Source organism: Heterodontus francisci, chromosome 36 (assembly GCF_036365525.1).
Source record: "Heterodontus francisci isolate sHetFra1 chromosome 36, sHetFra1.hap1, whole genome shotgun sequence".
NCBI classification, from domain to species: Eukaryota; Metazoa; Chordata; class Chondrichthyes; order Heterodontiformes; family Heterodontidae; genus Heterodontus; species Heterodontus francisci.
The window spans coordinates 11251540-11268946 of NC_090406.1; the positions used below are offsets into that span (position 1 = coordinate 11251540).

Here is a 17407-nt window from a genome sequence, read left to right on the forward strand (position 1 = left end):
TTGGCTTCGTTTTGTGATCTTGGATATTATTTAGACTTTGATCCCCACCCCTATCTAACAGTTTCTTTCCACTATGTCTTTGACATAGCCCTTTCGAGTCAGTGACCCCCAGCACTGCAAAGCTCAGCCTGGCCCTTGCACCAAATGGTCAGAACACAAGTGAAAGTTTCTGACCTCTATTTTTCTCTGGTACAAATTTTCTTGCCTCTCTCAGTACTAACATGGCTGACCTTTCCTCCTCTGTTCCACTGACACTCCGACAGTGTGTCTTCCACACACTTCCTCCGTCCTGTGTCCTCATTGTATTGAAATAAAAATCCATAGAATCATAGAATGGTTACAGCACACAAGGAGGCCATTCGGCCTGTCATGTCTGTGCTGGCTGTCTGGAAGAGCAACTTAGCTATTCTCACTCCCTTGTCTTTTCTCCATAGCCATGCAAATTTTTGCTCTTCAGATAAAAATCCAACTCCTTTTTGAAGGCTATGATTGAATCTGCCTCCACCACAATCTCAGGCAGTGCATTCCAGATCCTAATCATTGCTGTGTAAAAAAGATTTTCCTCATGTCACCTTTAGTTCTTTTGCCATTTGTCTTCTGGTTCTTGACCCTTCCACCAGGAACAGTTTCTCTCTATCTACTCTGTCCAGACACCTCATGATTTTGAACACCTCTATCAAATCTCCCTTCAACCTCTTCTGTAAAGACAACGACCCCAGCTTCTCCAATCTATCTATGTAACTGAAGGCCCTCATCCATTCTCGTAAATCTTTTTTTGCATCCTCTATAGTGCCTTCACATCCTTCCTAAAGTGCGGTACCCAGAATTGGACACAATACTCCATTGGAGGCCGAACCAGTGTTATATAAAGATTCACTATAACTTCCTTGCTCTTGTACTCTTAGCCTCTATTAATAAAGCCCAGGATCCCGTATGCCACTTTCTCAACCTGTCCTGCCACCTTCAACGATTTGTGCAAATATAACCCCAGGGCCCTCTGCTCCTGCACCCACTTTAGAATTGTATCCTTGATTTTATACTGCCTTTCCTCAGTCTTCCTATGAAAATGTATCACTTCACACATCTCTGCATTAAATTTCATCTGCCATGTGTCCGCCCATTCACCAGCCTGTCTTTATCCTCTTGAAGTGTATCACTATCCTCCTCACAGTTCGCAATAGTTCCAAGTTTTGTGTCATCTGCAACTTTTGAAATTGTGCCCTGCACACCCAAGTCTAGATCATTAATATAGACCAAGAAAAGCAGTGGTCCTAATACTGACTTCTGGGGAACCCCATTATATGCCTCCTCCAGTCTGAAAAACAACTGTTCGCCACAACTCTCTGTTCCTGTCACTCAGCTAACATTGTATCCTTGCTTCCACTGCCCCTTTTATTCCCTGTGCTTTAACTTTGCTGACAAGCCTGTTCTGTGGCACTTTATGAAACCCATCCATTCATATTCTTTCCCAGATCCTTAAAACAGTAACACCCCCACAGTCTTTCCTTCCTCCTTCAGGCTTTTAAAGCTCAAGTTGGCATCAGCTAAGCACCGGCTTCTGATTTATCTCAGCTTTCCTTTCATTCTTTTCAACCTTGGTAGCTTCCTGTCATGGAAATTTGCAAGAGACAAATGATTTGGCTTGGGATAGTCAGTCGTGGTCTTTGAAGTACAATTTGACCGACTGAAATGTATTCTCTTCAGAATCTTACAATACTTAGTTGACTGTGACACTGTCACATATCAATACAGAAACATTCCCTGCAGCTGAACACATCTTGAATGAAATGGTCCTTGATAGACTCAAAAGGAAAATCAGAAGTTTTATTGTGCCTGCTGTAATCTATTCCATGCTTTGCTTCTGATACACAATATGGTGCAATTATCCAATTCCACATTTTGTAACTGACACTCGCTGTAACATAATAATCCAATGCATGTTTTGTTTGACACTTGATGCAACATAATGATCCACTCCATGTTTTACACCGGTGTTAGTTATATACTAATTGTGTTTAATTGAATGCAGGTAGTGGGCATTAACTAGGGATTCACTTGGGCTTCTATAAATAGAACAGACTGGAACTGGCGGTTGGAGTTTAGGAGTTTGTAATGTGTATCTCTGAATAAATGCTTATAAAAACTTGTAAAGATTGGATCCTGTTTTATCCCTCACCACTAGGCTTTCTGAAGAGGAACATGAGATGCTTGGTGCAGTGTAATAATGAAGTATAATGATCCATTCCATGTTTTGTATACAACATTGGATGTAGCATCTTGATCCAGTCCTTGTTTTAGATATGATGATAATAGCGACTGACCAAGGTCTCTAGTGATGCTTCAGAGACTGCGAAAAAAGGGAATGTCTTTCCAACAGGTCAGAGGTCAGTGGTGCAGGAGACCACTGGAGCCAGTAGGGCTCCTCGTCTCTCAATGTGTCAATTTGCAAATCCTCATCCTCACCTACAAGTTCTTCCATGACTATCCACTTCCTGCACCACCCCCACTCTTCCCAGTCTTGCCTCTGATCTCCTCTGAGCTCAACACTCTGGCCTCCTGTGCACCCTTCCTCTTTTGACCATCTGTGACAAAGATTTCTGCAGTCTCACTCTCATTGGATCACTCTGCCTTATTGTCTTCCTCTGCCTTTTAGGGTATTTTTCCAAAACCTACCTATTGGACTAAACCTTTAGTCGTCCCTTTTGGTCCAATATCTCCTTTTGTGGCTCGGTGTCAAATTTAGTTTGATAATCGCTCTTGTGTAATGACTTGGGATGTTTTACTACATTATAGGTGCAATATAAATGCAAGTTGTTGTTGATAGCTCCCCCACTTACTCTCAACATTTGTATTTAATTCTCTAGGAGGTTATTTCTATATTAAAGGTTTATATAAATAAAGGTTTGTTCTAGTTTTTGACAATACATTTGAACTACTTGTGTTCCAAGCCCTTATTCACTACAGCTACAATGTCATTGTTAGTATATAACCCACACCCATTTTCTCTCACCCTGCCCTGAAGGTGCTGACTCTGGTCTGGCTGTAGTCTCCAGTGGCTCAACAGAGTCCTTCCTGTATGCACCTATAGAGTAAATGCTGGCTTTTTGACGATGGGAGGAGCGAACATTGTAACTCTATCCAAACCAATTCCTCCCCCTCTGACATCCTCACGTGGACCCTTACTAGCAGGATGGAAATTAGGAGTGGGAACCCTGGATGGTTCTCTAGCCCAAGGGCACTGAAGGCCAACTGGCTGCCTCGTAAGAAGAGAATCGGTTTGGCAGTGAGGTTCCCCCTGTCACCACCCTCGCCACCTCTGCACCACCACCCCCCCCCCCCCCCCCCTCACAACTCCCATCCCACCCACAGACAAAAAACTCGGCTAGAAGGGGATCGCAGAATCATATAGCACAGAAGGAGGCCATTCGGCCCATTGCGCCTGTGCCAGCTCTTTGAAAGAGCTATCCAGTTAGTCCCACTCCCCTCCTCTTTGCTTGCAGCCTTGAAACATTTCATCTTTTTAAAGTATTTATCCACTTCCCTTTTGAAAGTTACAATTGAATCTGCTTCCACCGCCCTGTCAGGCACCGCCCTTTCAGGCAGTGCATTCCAGATCACAACAACTCACTGCGTAAAAAAATTTCTCATTTCCCCCCCACCCCGCCCTGGCTTTTTTCCCAATTATCTTAAATCTGTGTCCTCTGGTTACTGAACCTCGTGCCAGTGGAAATGGTTTCTCCCTACTTACTTTATCACAACACTGTATAATTTTGACGAAAGGTGGAGAAAATTGAGAAGCATCAGAACATTAAGGAAGATAGAAAACACCAAATTTCTTGCAGCTTTATACCAGAGTGTTGTGCCACCTTGTGGGAAGATGCATGATTACACCAATACATCCGATATTTGATTGTTCTTAACTGAGTTTGCTGGGTTTAAGAATAGCACTGACAGGTCATGGAGTGTGTTTACTGCCTGTCCTGTGCTGGATGGGGGAAAATAATTAAATGGGGGTGTAATTTTCAGGTAGATGTTACCTGAATAATGGCGAGATAGAGGATACCCAACCCGCCTCACCTTGGGATTCTTGACCAAGATAGACCTACAAGGTACAGACTTATGCTCTTTAATCAAGTCAGAGAGTTTGTTAAGTTCAACAAAGATTTACAAAGTTAATACTTAACAATGGCAATAGTAAACAGCCACAACTTAGCACCAGTTCTTGCTTCTCAGCTCGCTGGGACACGGACTTCTCTCTTTCTTCTTCTCTTGCTGTGTTCTGTTGACCGTAGTTTAACTTCTTCTAAGTGTGCCACCGATGTCCTGTAGCACCCTTTTTTTTAATCTTCGTTGGGGTGCTGGGTTCTTACCATATTAGTTTATGAATTGTTCCAAGTATCCTAATTGGTCCAGGTTGACATTATTGTTAGACCCTAGTTAGTTAATGGTTCAATCTACAAACTTTACAGATGTTTCCTGTTTCTTTCTATTTTAGCAAGGGTCCTAAAGGTCACAATCCCGCTGATACCAACCATTTGTGCAAATCTGCAGTTCCACAATGATCTCATCTTGCCCCCTGCAAGGATTGCTGAGATCTTCACCCCCATCTCTCCCATTGTTCTTGCACAAAGGTTTAACAGAGTATAGCTTGAAAAACCATTTCGGAATAAAGCATGCATTAGCTCAAATAGACTTCAGTAGATTAATGCAGATAGCATATAATTAGTCCTATTAGTTTAGCCGCCATTATTTTTCACAAACGTACAATATGTCACAGTTCATAGCCCCCACAATGTGGGGCCCCCTCCTCCAGCTTCATGACTTCACCTTTTATGGTGGCTACCTGCAGCCTTTCACACACATATATTTTTAACATGACAATTTGACATATTTAAGTGAAAATGACCATCACGCTTTGCAATCCAGTCTTGACCATAGAACCATAGAAAAGTTACAGCACAGAAAGAGACCATTCAGCCCATCATGTCTGCGCCGGCTGAAAAAACGTTTCAGCACCTGGTCCCTAGCCTTGCAGGTTACCACACATCAGGTGCAGGACCAGGTACCTTTTAAATGAGTTGAGGGTTTTTGCCTCCACCACCCATCCGGGCAGCGAATTCCAGACACCCACCACCCTCTGGGTGAAAAAGGTTTTTCCTCATGTTCCCTCTAATCCTTTCTACCAATTACCTTAAATCTGTACCCCTGGTAATTGACCTCTCCACTAGGGGAAATAGTTCCTTCCTGTCGACTCTATCTAGATCCCTCATAATTTTGTACATCTCAATTAAGTCACCCCTCAGCCTCCTCTGTTCTAAGGAAAACATCCCTAGCCTATCCAATCTTTCCTCATAGCTGCAATTTTCAAGCCCTGGCAACATTTTTGTAAATTGTTTCTGCACTCTCTCCAGAACAATTATGTCCTTCCTGTAATGTGGTGACCAGAACTGTACACAATACTCCAGCTGTGGCCTAACCAGCGTTTTATACAGTCCCTGCTTTTGTATTCTATACCTCAGACATTAAAGGAAAGCATTCCATATGCCTTCTTCACCACTCTATCTATCTGTCCTACCACCTTCAGGGACCTGTGGACATGCACTCCAAAGTCTCTCACTTCTTCTACCCCTCTCAATATCCTCACATTTATTGTATATTCCCTCACTTTGTTTTCCCTCCCCAAATGCATTACCTCACACTTCTTAGGATTGAATTCCATTTGCCACTTTCCCTCCCACTCAACCAAACCATTGATATCATTCTGGAGTCTACAGCTATCCTCTTCACTATCAACTACACCGCCAATTTTTGTGTCATCTGCAAATTTCCCAATCATGCCTCCCACATTTAAGTCCAAATCATTAATATATACCACAAACAGCAAGGGACCCAACACTGAGCCCTATGGAATGCCACTGGAAACTGTCAACCATTACCCTTTGTTTCCTGTCATTGAGCCAATTTTGGATCCATCCTGCCACATTCCTCTGAATCCCATGGGCTTTTATTTTTCTGACCAGTCTGCCATGTGGGACCTTGTCAAATGCCTTACTAAAATCCATGCAGACAACATCCACTGCACTACCCTCATCAACCCTCCTTCTTACTTCCTCAAAAGTAAGACATGACCTTCCCTTAACAAATCCATGCTGACTATCCCTGATTAATCCGTGCCTTTCTAAGTAACAGTTTATCCTATCTCTTAGAATTGATTCTAATAATTTACCCACCACCAAGATCAGACTGACAGGCCTATAATTATTTGGCCAATCCCTTGAACCCTTTTTAAACAATGGTACAATGTTCACAGACCTCCAATCCTCTGGTAGCTCACCTGTATCTAGTGAGGATTTGAAAATGGTCCTCACAGTATCCGTTATTTTCTCCCTGGCTTCCTTTAACAGCCTGGGATACAACCATCCAGCCCTGGTGATTTATCCACTTTCAAGGATGTCAGACCCTCAAATACTTCCTCTCTCATTATGCTTATCTTATCTAATGTTTCACACTCCTCCTCTTTAACTACAATGTCTGCATCGTGCCTCTCCTTTGTGAAGACAGAGACAAAATACTCATTAAGAATCCATCTCACATCTACTGCATCCACGCATAAGTCATCTTGTACATCTCTGCTAGGCCCTACCCTTTCCTTAGTTATCCTCTTGCTGTTAATGAACTGATGAAACATCTTCAGGTTTTCCTTGATTTTACCTGCCAATATTTTTTCATGTTCTCTCTTTGCTTTCCTAATTTCCTTTTTTACTTCACCCCTGCACTTTCTATACTCCTCAAGACTATAGAAAGTATTAAGTTTTTTGTGACTGTCATAACCTTTCTTTTTCTGCTTTAACTTACCCTGTATGCTTCTGGATAACCAGGGGGCTGTAGATTTGGCAGTACCACTCTTTATCTTTGTGGGGACATGCCTACACTGTGCCTGTGGAATCTCGCTTTGAATGCCTCCCACTGGTTTGCCACTGATTTTCCTTCAAGTAGCTGTATCCAGTCTACTTTCGCCATGCACTTGCCCAGCTTCATTTCCTAAGACGAAATCTAAAATTGCACCCCCTCTCATTGGGTTTGTTACGTGCTGGCTAGAAAAGTTCTCTTGAATGCAGTTCAAGAATTTTGTGCCCTCTGCGCCCTTCAGACTGTTTGTATCCCAGTTGATATTAGGGTGGTTGAAATCCCCAACTATTATTGCCCTACTGTTTTTGCACTCAGAAATTTGCCTATATATTTGTTCTTCTATCTCCCTCTCACTATTTGGGGTCTATAATACACTCCTAGGAGTGTGGCTGCCCTTTTTTTATTTCTGAGCTTAACCCATATGGCCTCATTTAATGATTCATCCCTCCTCACAGCTGTAATTGATTCCTTAACCAATAATGCTACACCCCCTCCTTTTTTATTCCCCTTTCTATCCTGCCTGAAACTCTATATCCAGGGATGTTGAGCTGTGATTTTTGCCCCTCTTTAAGCCATGTTTCCGTTATAGCAATGATATCATGCTGCCATGTGTCTATCTGTGCCCTCAGCTCATGGGCTTTATTTGCTATTCTCCTTGCATTTAAATAAGTACCTTTTTTAACACTGCCAAATTCCTGTGCTGTACACTTTTTAACCTTTGCTTCTTCTATCTTTCAGTCACTCGCTAATTTTCTGCCTCCCATTCCCTGCCCTGAATTTGTCCCATCTAAGACTGCGCTCCGGTTCCCATCCCCCTGCCAATCTAACTTAAACAATCTCCAACAGCACTAGCAAACCTTCCTGCAAGGATATTTGTCCCAGTCCTGTTCAGGTGTCAACCATCCGGCTTGTACAGGTCCCATCTTCCCCAGAACCGGTCCTAATGCCCCAGAAATTGGAAGCCCTCCTCCTGCACCATCTTTACAGCCACGCATTCGTCTGATGTATTTTCTTATTTCTATACTCACTAGCACGTCGCCTTGGGAGTAATCCGGATATTACGACCTTTGAGGTCCTCCTTGCTAATCACTTTCCTAACTCCCTAAACCCAGCCTGCAGGACCTACTCCCAACCTCTGGCTGTGCACCCTCATCCTCCAGAATGCTCTGTAGCTGCTCAATGATATCCATGACCCTTGCACCAGGGAGGCAACATACCATCCTGGAATCACATCTGCGACCACAGAAACACCTGTCTGTTCCCCTAACTATAGAATCCCCTACCACTATTGCTCTCCCGTCTTTTCTCCTCCCTCCCTGCACAGTTGAGCCACCCAAGGTGCTCTGGTCATGACTCTTGCTGTACTCTCCAGAGGAACCATCTCAACCATCGGTACTCAGAACTGAATACCGGTTAGAAAGTGGGGTGCCCTCTGGGAACTCCTGCACTACCTGCCTCGTCCTTCTTGTCTGTCTGGCAGCCACCCAGTCCCTCTCTACCTGCACTCTCTTAAGCTGCGGGGTGACCACCTCCTGAAATATGCTATCCATGTATCTCTGATCCTCGTCAAGGCATCTCAGAGACACCAGTTGCTCCTCGAGTTCCAAGGTGCAGCGTTCGGGTGTTTGCATTTGGTGGCATTTTCTGCACCTGTAGTTATCCAGGACATGGGTAGGGTCCTGGAGTCCCCGCATGGCACAGGATGCGCATTTGACGGGTGTGAGCAGCCCTGCCATGCCTCGAATTATTTATTTACTGCACTAAAATGGGAAGTTAAATAATGATGCTGCTCCTGCCTTAGCTTATCTGGTGCTGAAACTCTCATCCATGCCTTTGTTACCTCAAGAATAAACTATTCCAATGCTCTTCTGACTGAGCTCCCATCTTTCACCCTCCATAAACTTGAGATCATCCGGAACTCAGTTGCCCGTGTTCTAACTCACACCAGGTTCTATTCCCCTATCACCCTTGTGCTCACTGACCTACATTAGCTCTCAGTTCAGCAACGCTTCAATTTTAAAACTCTCACCTTGTTTTCAAATCCCTCCATGGTCGCACCCTTCCCTATCTCTGTAACCTCCTCCAGCCCCACAACCCTCTGAGATCTCTGCACGCCTCCAATTCTGGTATCTTTCTCATTCCCGATTTTCATTGCTCCATTGGTGGCCATGTTTTCAGCTGCCTAGACCGTAAGCTCTGGAATTCCCTTCCTAAACCTCTTCGCTTCTTTACCTCTCCTCCTTTAAGACACTCAGGAGAGCCTACTTCTTTGTCCAAGTGTTTGTTCATCTGTCGTAATATCTTCTTATGTGGTTCGGTGTCAGATGTTTGTTTGATAATGTTGCTGCAAAGCACCTTGGGACACTTTAATACAATAAAGGTGCTACATAAATGCAAGTTGTTGTTGTGGCTGAAGGCACTGACTGCTCATGTGATATGGTTCCAAATATACCAATCATCCTTTGCTACCTCTGTCCAGTGGCCATCTGTCATGAGTCAGTCAAGGCAGTAAGTATTGGCGGGCTATTTGCCCATGGGAGGGGAGTATTGCAGCTTTGTGCAGTCCTGTCCTCAACCACATTCACATGCACACATAAATGTGGTTATTCTCCAGCTGGATAACAATCAGGAGCAGGAAAGCCAGTTGATTTGACCTCTCCGAAGGTTAGTGTCATGAAGGCCCTTATTGCTGCCTCAGCTGAGATCAGCCAACTCAACGCAGGCCGCAAACCAAATCTGGGACCTTCTTGTTTGTGTCAGTTGCTCAGACTCTCATTGATGAGTCCGTAGGTGGTGGGCTAAAGCCGCAATCTGGAGCCTGAACGCTGGACTGACATTTCAGTGCAGTGCCGAAGGAGGGCTGCATTACTGTTAGAGCCACCTTTCATATGAGACACTAAACTAAGGCCGTAAAGCATCCTATGGTGCCAATTTAAGAGCAAGTTGTTGCTCTGGCCAACGTTCCTCACTTAATAACAACAACGAAGACAGGTTAACAGGGCATTTATTTGGTCTGCTACTTGTGGGACCTTGCATGTGTAAAATTTGACAGTCTACAACATAATAGTGATGTACATTAGAAGTAATCTCCTGAGGATGTGAAAGTGGTTATAAAACTCCAAGTTTTTTCTTTCCACCTAGGCAGTGCAATTGCGAACTGAGCCACCAGGGAGCGATCACAGACTCCAATTATAAACTGTAAAGGCTGTTTATGAACGTTGCTTTATTTGTCCATATCTGTGGACAATCTCTACAAAAATACCAGGACAAAGTTCATCTGGGTCGTATCTCGTGCACCGCACCAGATTAAAGACACAGGAGAGCAAAGCTAGATCAGACTTTTATTCACATCAGAAAATCCCAGAGAGGGATACACAGGATAGAGACTAAAGTACAATGTGAAATGGCCATTGACAAGGAGCTCTGTCTTGTGCTTGCAAGTCACAAAATGGTCACAATCATGTACGTGTGTAAAGAAACTGAAAACAGATAAAATTTACAGACCATAACTGGGGAACTGTGTCTCATACAGACCTGCCAGCTGTCCGCTTCATACATTGTTGCAGTAGGATGTAGTAAATTCTGTGTAATTTGTTTACGTTAGATAAAGCTTATTACCACTTTTGTTCTGCCCTTTATTTGCAAAGCATAGCAATTCTGCTAATGGAGTGACAGGAATGCTCAGTAAAGCCAGTCAACGGATTCACACCAGAAAGCATTCCCTTTATCTCAAAAAAAAGTGTTTGCAACTAGTCTTGAAGAATATACTCTGTCCAACAAGACAACAGCTGGGCATACCTCAGAAAGTTCCCTTGAAAAAAAATTGTACCAATATTTTAGCAGCCTATATGTTATATACAACTTACTGGGAGACAATCATTAAATGAAAACATCTTTAATTGTGATTCTCAGAAATCATCAACTCCTCTGATCTGATTATTCATGTTGACAAAAAAGCTTGCATTTATATAGCGCCTTTCACGACCACCAGCCAATGAATTACTTAGAAGTGATGTAATGTGGCAACCAATTTTACACACAACAAATTCCCACAAACAGCAATGTGATAAGCAGATAATCTGTTCTTTTGTGATGTTGATTGCGGGATAAATATTGGCCAGGTTGCTGCGGATAACTTCCTCTATTCTTCTAAATACTACCTACACATAGGATCTTTTACATCCACCCACGTAGGCTGATGGGGGGCTCAGTTTAACACCTCAACTGTAAGACAGTGCCCCTGACCCTGCAGCACTCCCTCAGTACTGCATTGGAATATCAGCTAGGTTGTTGTGCTCACATCCTGGATTGGGAGCTGAACCCAGAACATTTATGACTCAAGTGCAACCAACTGAGCCACAGATGACAATCAAAATGCTACTCATATTGGACCCTTAGACACACAGATATAAGCCATTGATCTATCAGAGTGGACTAGACCTGAATAGTTTGATGAAGTTGTAAAGAACACTGAAGCTTATCAAAAATAGAATTGGAGAATCTGCAATGATTTGTAAATATCAGGGTTTAGAAACTCTGTTTGATCCAATAAACAAAATTAGTAATCCAAGTAATGAGATCAGTATCTAAAAACTACAAGCTGTTCAGATGAACTATTGATTAATAATTGATTAATTCGTGGCTGCTGTGGTTAGTCCCAGTTTCCAGGCTGCCTGTTGTTAACCGGAGGATATTGTGTGTGGCGCCGTTCCCATGGTCTGCGTGTTACACTGATAGTGTTCCCCGTGCCCGGAAACAGCAACTGGAGGAATCCGACGGAAGGTTCCTGCAGGATGAAGCGCGGTGGCGGCGGCTCCTTGGTTCTGGTTCCCGGCTCCGCGTCGCTTCTGCTGGCTGCCGCCCTCTGCCTGTCCCTCCTGCTGTCGGCGGCTGGTCAGGAGAGCCTTCGGTCGGATACCGGGACCAGGAACAGCACCAGCACCGGCCCCCCGCCCCGGCACAGCGGCTACCCCGACAAATCGGTGATCCGCCGGGCCCTGTGGGTGCTGCTCGGCATCAGCGGCCTCGGCGTGGTTTACTTCATCATCAGGAGCATCAGGTATGGGTGAAGAAGGGGAGGGAGGAGGGGATGAGAGGGAGGGGAGGAGGGAATGAGGTAGGGGAGAAGAGGAGGGGATAGGAGGGAGAGGGGGAGGAGAGGGGAGGGGAGAGGAGGAGGGGGGGGAGGGGAGCGGAGGGGGTGGGGGGAGGGGAGCGGAGAGGGGGGGGGGGGAGGGGAGCGGAGGGGGGGGGGGAGGGGAGCGGAGGGGGGGGGGGGGAGGGGAGCGGAGGGGGGGGGGAGGGGAGCGGAGAGGGGGGGGGAGGGGAGCGGAGAGGGGGGGGAGGGGAGGGGAGCGGAGGAGGGGAGGGGATAGGAGGGAGAGGGAGGAGGGGAGGGGATAGGAGGGAGAGGGCGGCGGGGAGGGGATAGGAGGGAGAGGGCGGCGGGGAGGGGAGGGAGAGGGCGGAGGGGATGGGAGGGAGAGGGCGGAGGGGATGGGAGGGGAGGGAGAGGGCGGAGGGGATGGGAGGGGAGGGAGAGGGCGGAGAGGAGGGGATGGGATGGGAGGGGGCGGAGAGGAGGGGATGGGATGGGAGGGGATGGGAGGGAGAGGAGAGGGAGGGAGGGGGTGGAGGGAGAGGAGAGGAGAGGGAGGGAGGGGGCGGAGGGAGAGGAGAGGAGAGGGAGGGAGGGGGCGGAGGGAGAGGAGAGGAGAGGGAGGGAGGGAGGGGGCGGAGGGAGAGGAGAGGGAGGGAGGGGGCGGAGGGAGAGGAGAGGAGAGGGAGGGAGGGGGCGGAGGGAGAGGAGAGGAGAGGGAGGGAGGGGGCGGAGGGAGAGGAGAGGAGAGGAGAGGGAGGGGGCGGAGGGAGAGGAGAGGAGAGGAGAGGGAGGGGGCGGAGGGAGAGGAGAGGAGAGGGAGGGAGGGGGCGGAGGGAGAGGAGAGGAGAGGGAGGGAGGGGGCGGAGGGAGAGGAGAGGAGAGGGAGGGAGGGGGCGGAGGGAGAGGAGAGGGAGGGAGGGGGCGGAGGGAGAGGAGAGGGAGGGAGGGGGCGGAGGGAGAGGAGAGGGAGGGAGGGGGCGGAGGGAGAGGAGAGGAGAGGGAGGGAGGGGGCGGAGGGAGAGGAGAGGAGAGGGAGGGAGGGGGCGGAGGGAGAGGAGAGGGAGGGAGGGGGCGGAGGGAGAGGAGAGGGAGGGAGGGGGCGGAGGGAGAGGAGAGGGAGGGAGGGGGCGGAGGGAGAGGAGAGGAGAGGGAGGGAGGGGGCGGAGGGAGAGGAGAGGAGAGGGAGGGAGGGGGCGGAGGGAGAGGAGAGGGGAGGGAGGGAGGGGGCGGAGGGAGAGGAGAGGGGAGGGAGGGAGGGGGCGGAGGGAGAGGAGAGGGGAGGGAGGGAGGGGGCGGAGGGAGAGGAGAGGGGAGGGAGGGAGGGGGCGGAGGGAGAGGAGAGGGGAGGGAGGAGGGGGCGGAGGGAGAGGAGAGGGGAGGGAGGGAGGGAGGGGGCGGAGGGAGAGGAGAGGGGAGGGAGGGAGGGGGCGGAGGGAGAGGAGAGGGGAGGGAGGGAGGGGGCGGAGGGAGAGGAGAGGGGAGGGAGGGAGGGGGCGGAGGGAGAGGAGAGGGGAGGGAGGGAGGGGGCGGAGGGAGAGGAGAGGGGAGGGAGGGAGGGGGCGGAGGGAGAGGAGAGGGAGGGAGGGGGCGGAGGGAGAGGAGAGGGAGGGAGGGGGCGGAGGGAGAGGAGAGGGAGGGAGGGGGCGGAGGGAGAGGAGAGGGAGGGAGGGGGCGGAGGGAGAGGAGAGGGAGGGAGGGGGCGGAGGGAGAGGAGAGGGAGGGAGGGGGCGGAGGGAGAGGAGAGGGAGGGAGGGGGCGGAGGGAGAGGAGAGGGAGGGAGGGGGCGGAGGGAGAGGAGAGGGAGGGAGGGGGCGGAGGGAGAGGAGAGGGAGGGAGGGGGCGGAGGGAGAGGAGAGGGAGGGAGGGGGCGGAGGGAGAGGAGAGGGAGGGAGGGGGCGGAGGGAGAGGAGAGGGAGGGAGGGGGCGGAGGGAGAGGAGAGGGAGGGAGGGGGCGGAGGGAGAGGAGAGGGAGGGAGGGGGCGGAGGGAGAGGAGAGGGAGGGAGGGGGCGGAGGGAGAGGAGAGGGAGGGAGGGGGCGGAGGGAGAGGAGAGGGAGGGAGGGGGCGGAGGGAGAGGAGAGGGAGGGAGGGGGCGGAGGGAGAGGAGAGGGAGGGAGGGGGCGGAGGGAGAGGAGAGGGAGGGAGGGGGCGGAGGGAGAGGAGAGGGAGGGAGGGGGGCGGAGGGAGAGGAGAGGAGAGGGGGGGGCGGAGGGAGAGGAGAGGAGAGGGGGGGGCGGAGGGAGAGGAGAGGAGAGGGGGGGGCGGAGGGAGAGGAGAGGAGAGGGGGGGGCGGAGGGAGAGGAGAGGAGAGGGGGGGGCGGAGGGAGAGGAGAGGAGGGGGGGGGCGGAGGGAGAGGAGAGGAGAGGGGGGGGCGGAGGGAGAGGAGAGGAGAGGGGGGGGCGGAGGGAGAGGAGAGGAGAGGGGGGGGCGGAGGGAGAGGAGAGGAGAGGGGGGGGCGGAGGGAGAGGAGAGGAGGGGGGGGCGGAGGGAGAGGAGAGGAGAGGGGGGGGCGGAGGGAGAGGAGAGGAGAGGGGGGGGCGGAGGGAGAGGAGAGGAGAGGGGGGGGCGGAGGGAGAGGAGAGGAGAGGGGGGGGCGGAGGGAGAGGAGAGGAGAGGGGGGGGCGGAGGGAGAGGAGAGGAGAGGGGGCGGAGGGAGAGGAGAGGAGAGGGGGCGGAGGGAGAGGAGAGGAGAGGGGGCGGAGGGAGAGGAGAGGAGAGGGGGCGGAGGGAGAGGAGAGGAGAGGGGGCGGAGGGAGAGGAGAGGGGGCGGAGGGGGCGGAGGGAGAGGAGAGGGGGCGGAGGGGGCGGAGGGAGAGGAGAGGGAGGGAGGGGGCGGAGGGAGAGGAGAGGGAGGGAGGGGGCGGAGGGAGAGGGAGGGAGGGGGCGGAGGGAGAGGAGAGGGAGGGAGGAGGGGGTGAGTGAGGGGGCGAGTGGGAGGAGGGGGCGAGTGGGAGGAGGGGGCGAGTGGGAGGAGGGGGCGAGTGGGAGTGAGGGGGCGAGTGGGAGTGAGGGGGCGAGTGGGAGTGAGGGGGCGAGTGAGGGGGCGAGTGGGAGGAGGGGGAGGAGGGGGAGGAGGGGGAGAGGAGAGGGAGGAGGGGGAGAGGAGAGGGAGGAGGGGGGGAGGGGGAGAGAAGAGGGAGGAGGGGGGGAGGGGGAGAGAAGAGGGAGGAGGGGGCGAGTGAGGAGAGAAGAGGGAGGAGGGGGCGAGTGAGGGGCGAGGGAGGAGGGGGCGAGTGAGGGGCGAGGGAGGAGGGAGGCGAGGGAGGAGGGGGCGAGTGAGGGAGGCGAGGAGGGGGCGAGTGAGGGAGGCGAGGAGGGGGCGTGAGGGTGAGGGAGGCGAGGATGAGGGTGAGGGAGGAGAGGCGAGGAGGGGGCGAGGGTGAGGGTGAGGGAGGCGAGGGCGAGGGTGAGGGAGGCGAGGGTGAGGGTGAGGGAGGAGAGGCGAGGAGGGGGTGAGGGTGAGGGAGGAGGGGCGAGGAGGGGGTGAGGGTGAGGGAGGAGGGGCGAGGAGGGGGTGAGGGTGAGGGAGGAGGGGCGAGGAGGGGGTGAGGGTGAGGGAGGAGGGGCGAGGAGGGGGTGAGGGTGAGGGAGGAGGGGCGAGGAGGGGGTGAGGGTGAGGGAGGAGGGGCGAGGAGGGGGTGAGGGTGAGGGAGGAGGGGCGAGGAGGGGGTGAGGGTGAGGGAGGAGGGGCGAGGAGGGGGTGAGGGTGAGGGAGGAGGGGCGAGGAGGGGGTGAGGGTGAGGGAGGAGGGGCGAGGAGGGGGTGAGGGTGAGGGAGGAGGGGCGAGGAGGGGGTGAGGGTGAGGGAGGAGGGGCGAGGAGGGGGTGAGGGTGAGGGAGGAGGGGCGAGGAGGGGGTGAGGGTGAGGGAGGAGGGGCGAGGAGGGGGTGAGGGTGAGGGAGGAGGGGCGAGGAGGGGGTGAGGGTGAGGGAGGAGGGGCGAGGAGGGGGTGAGGGTGAGGGAGGAGGGGCGAGGAGGGGGTGAGGGTGAGGGAGGAGGGGCGAGGAGGGGGTGAGGGTGAGGGAGGAGGGGCGAGGAGGGGGTGAGGGTGAGGGAGGAGGGGCGAGGAGGGGGTGAGGGTGAGGGAGGAGGGGGTGAGGGTGAGGGTGAGGGAGGAGAGGCGAGGAGGAGGGGGTGAGGGTGAGGGAGGAGAGGCGAGGAGGGGGTGAGGGTGAGGGAGGAGAGGCGAGGAGGGGGTGAGGGTGAGGGAGGAGAGGCGAGGAGGGGGTGAGGGTGAGGGAGGAGAGGCGAGGAGGGGGTGAGGGTGAGGGAGGAGAGGCGAGGAGGGGGTGAGGGTGAGGGAGGAGAGGCGAGGAGGGGGTGAGGGTGAGGGTGAGGGAGGGAGGGTGAGGGAGGAGGGGCGAGGGTGAGGGTGAGGGAGGGAGGGTGAGGGAGGAGGGGCGAGGAGGGGGTGAGGGTGAGGGAGGAGAGGCGAGGAGGGGGTGAGGGTGAGGGAGGAGAGGCGAGGAGGGGGTGAGGGTGAGGGAGGAGAGGAGGGGGTGAGGGTGAGGGAGGAGAGGAGGGGGTGAGGGTGAGGGAGGAGAGGTGAGGGAGGAGAGGAGGGGGTGAGGGTGAGGGAGGAGAGGAGGGGGTGAGGGTGAGGGAGGAGAGGAGGGGGTGAGGGAGAGGGAGGAGAGGAGAGGAGGGGGTGAGGGAGGAGAGGAGGGGGTGAGGAGGGGGAGAGGGAGTAGAGGAGGTGAGGGGTAGGGGAAAGGGGGATGGAGGGGGTAGGGAAGTGGAGGGGGCAGTGGAGAGAAGGAGGAGGAGGGGGAGGGGGTGTAGGGTGTGGGGAGGGGGTGTAGGGTGTGGGGAGGGGGTGTAGGGTGTGGGGAGGGGGAGGGTGGTGGCAGGGGAGAGGAGGGGGATTGGGGGAGGGTGGGGGACAGGGGAGAGGAGGAGAGTGAAGGCAGGGGAAGCGTGGGGAGACGAGGGGGCAGGGGAGAGGAGGGGGGTGGTAGGGGAGAGGAGGGAGGGGGTAGGTTGGAGAGGAGGGAGGCAGAGGTTACAGTGGAAGGAGGGGGCAGGGGATGGAAGAGAGGGAGGAGGGGAGTGAGGGAGGCGGTAGGGGTTTAGGGTGGAGGGAGGGGGTGGGGCTAGGAGGAGGGTAGGGGGAAGGGGCAGGGTGGAGAGAAGGGGTAGGAGATGGGATGGGGTTGGGACGGGGTAGGGGAGAGGTCAGATGTTGAGGGAGGGGTAGGGGGTAAGAGAAATGGGTGGGGGGGGGAGAAGACGGTGTCATGGAGGGGGAGGGGGAGGAGAGTGGGGGTAGGGGGCTGAGGGATAGAGGAGTGAAGTGGGGTTCGGATGGAGGGTTACAGAATTAGGGGTCTGGGGATATAGGTGAAGAGGGAAGGTTGCCTGGGCGACGACAGTGAATGAGGAGGCTGGGGGGCAGTTA

The 17407-nt window shown here is 52.9% G+C and overlaps 1 protein-coding gene across 2 annotated transcripts in view; it reads left to right on the forward strand.

The window, feature by feature from the left end:
* Positions 1-11661: 11661 nt before the first annotated feature.
* The window catches only part of LOC137351588 (protein FAM174C-like), a 30515-nt gene continuing 24769 nt past the window's right edge, over positions 11662-17407 (forward strand). The window contains exon 1 of one of the 2 annotated variants that reach the window (XM_068016170.1): positions 11662-11968. In XM_068016170.1, the coding sequence (XP_067872271.1) occupies positions 11703-11968 (266 nt within the window). In that variant the 5' untranslated portion in view covers positions 11662-11702. The remainder of the gene's footprint in view (positions 11969-17407) is intronic. The other variant, XM_068016171.1, reaches the window with a different exon arrangement.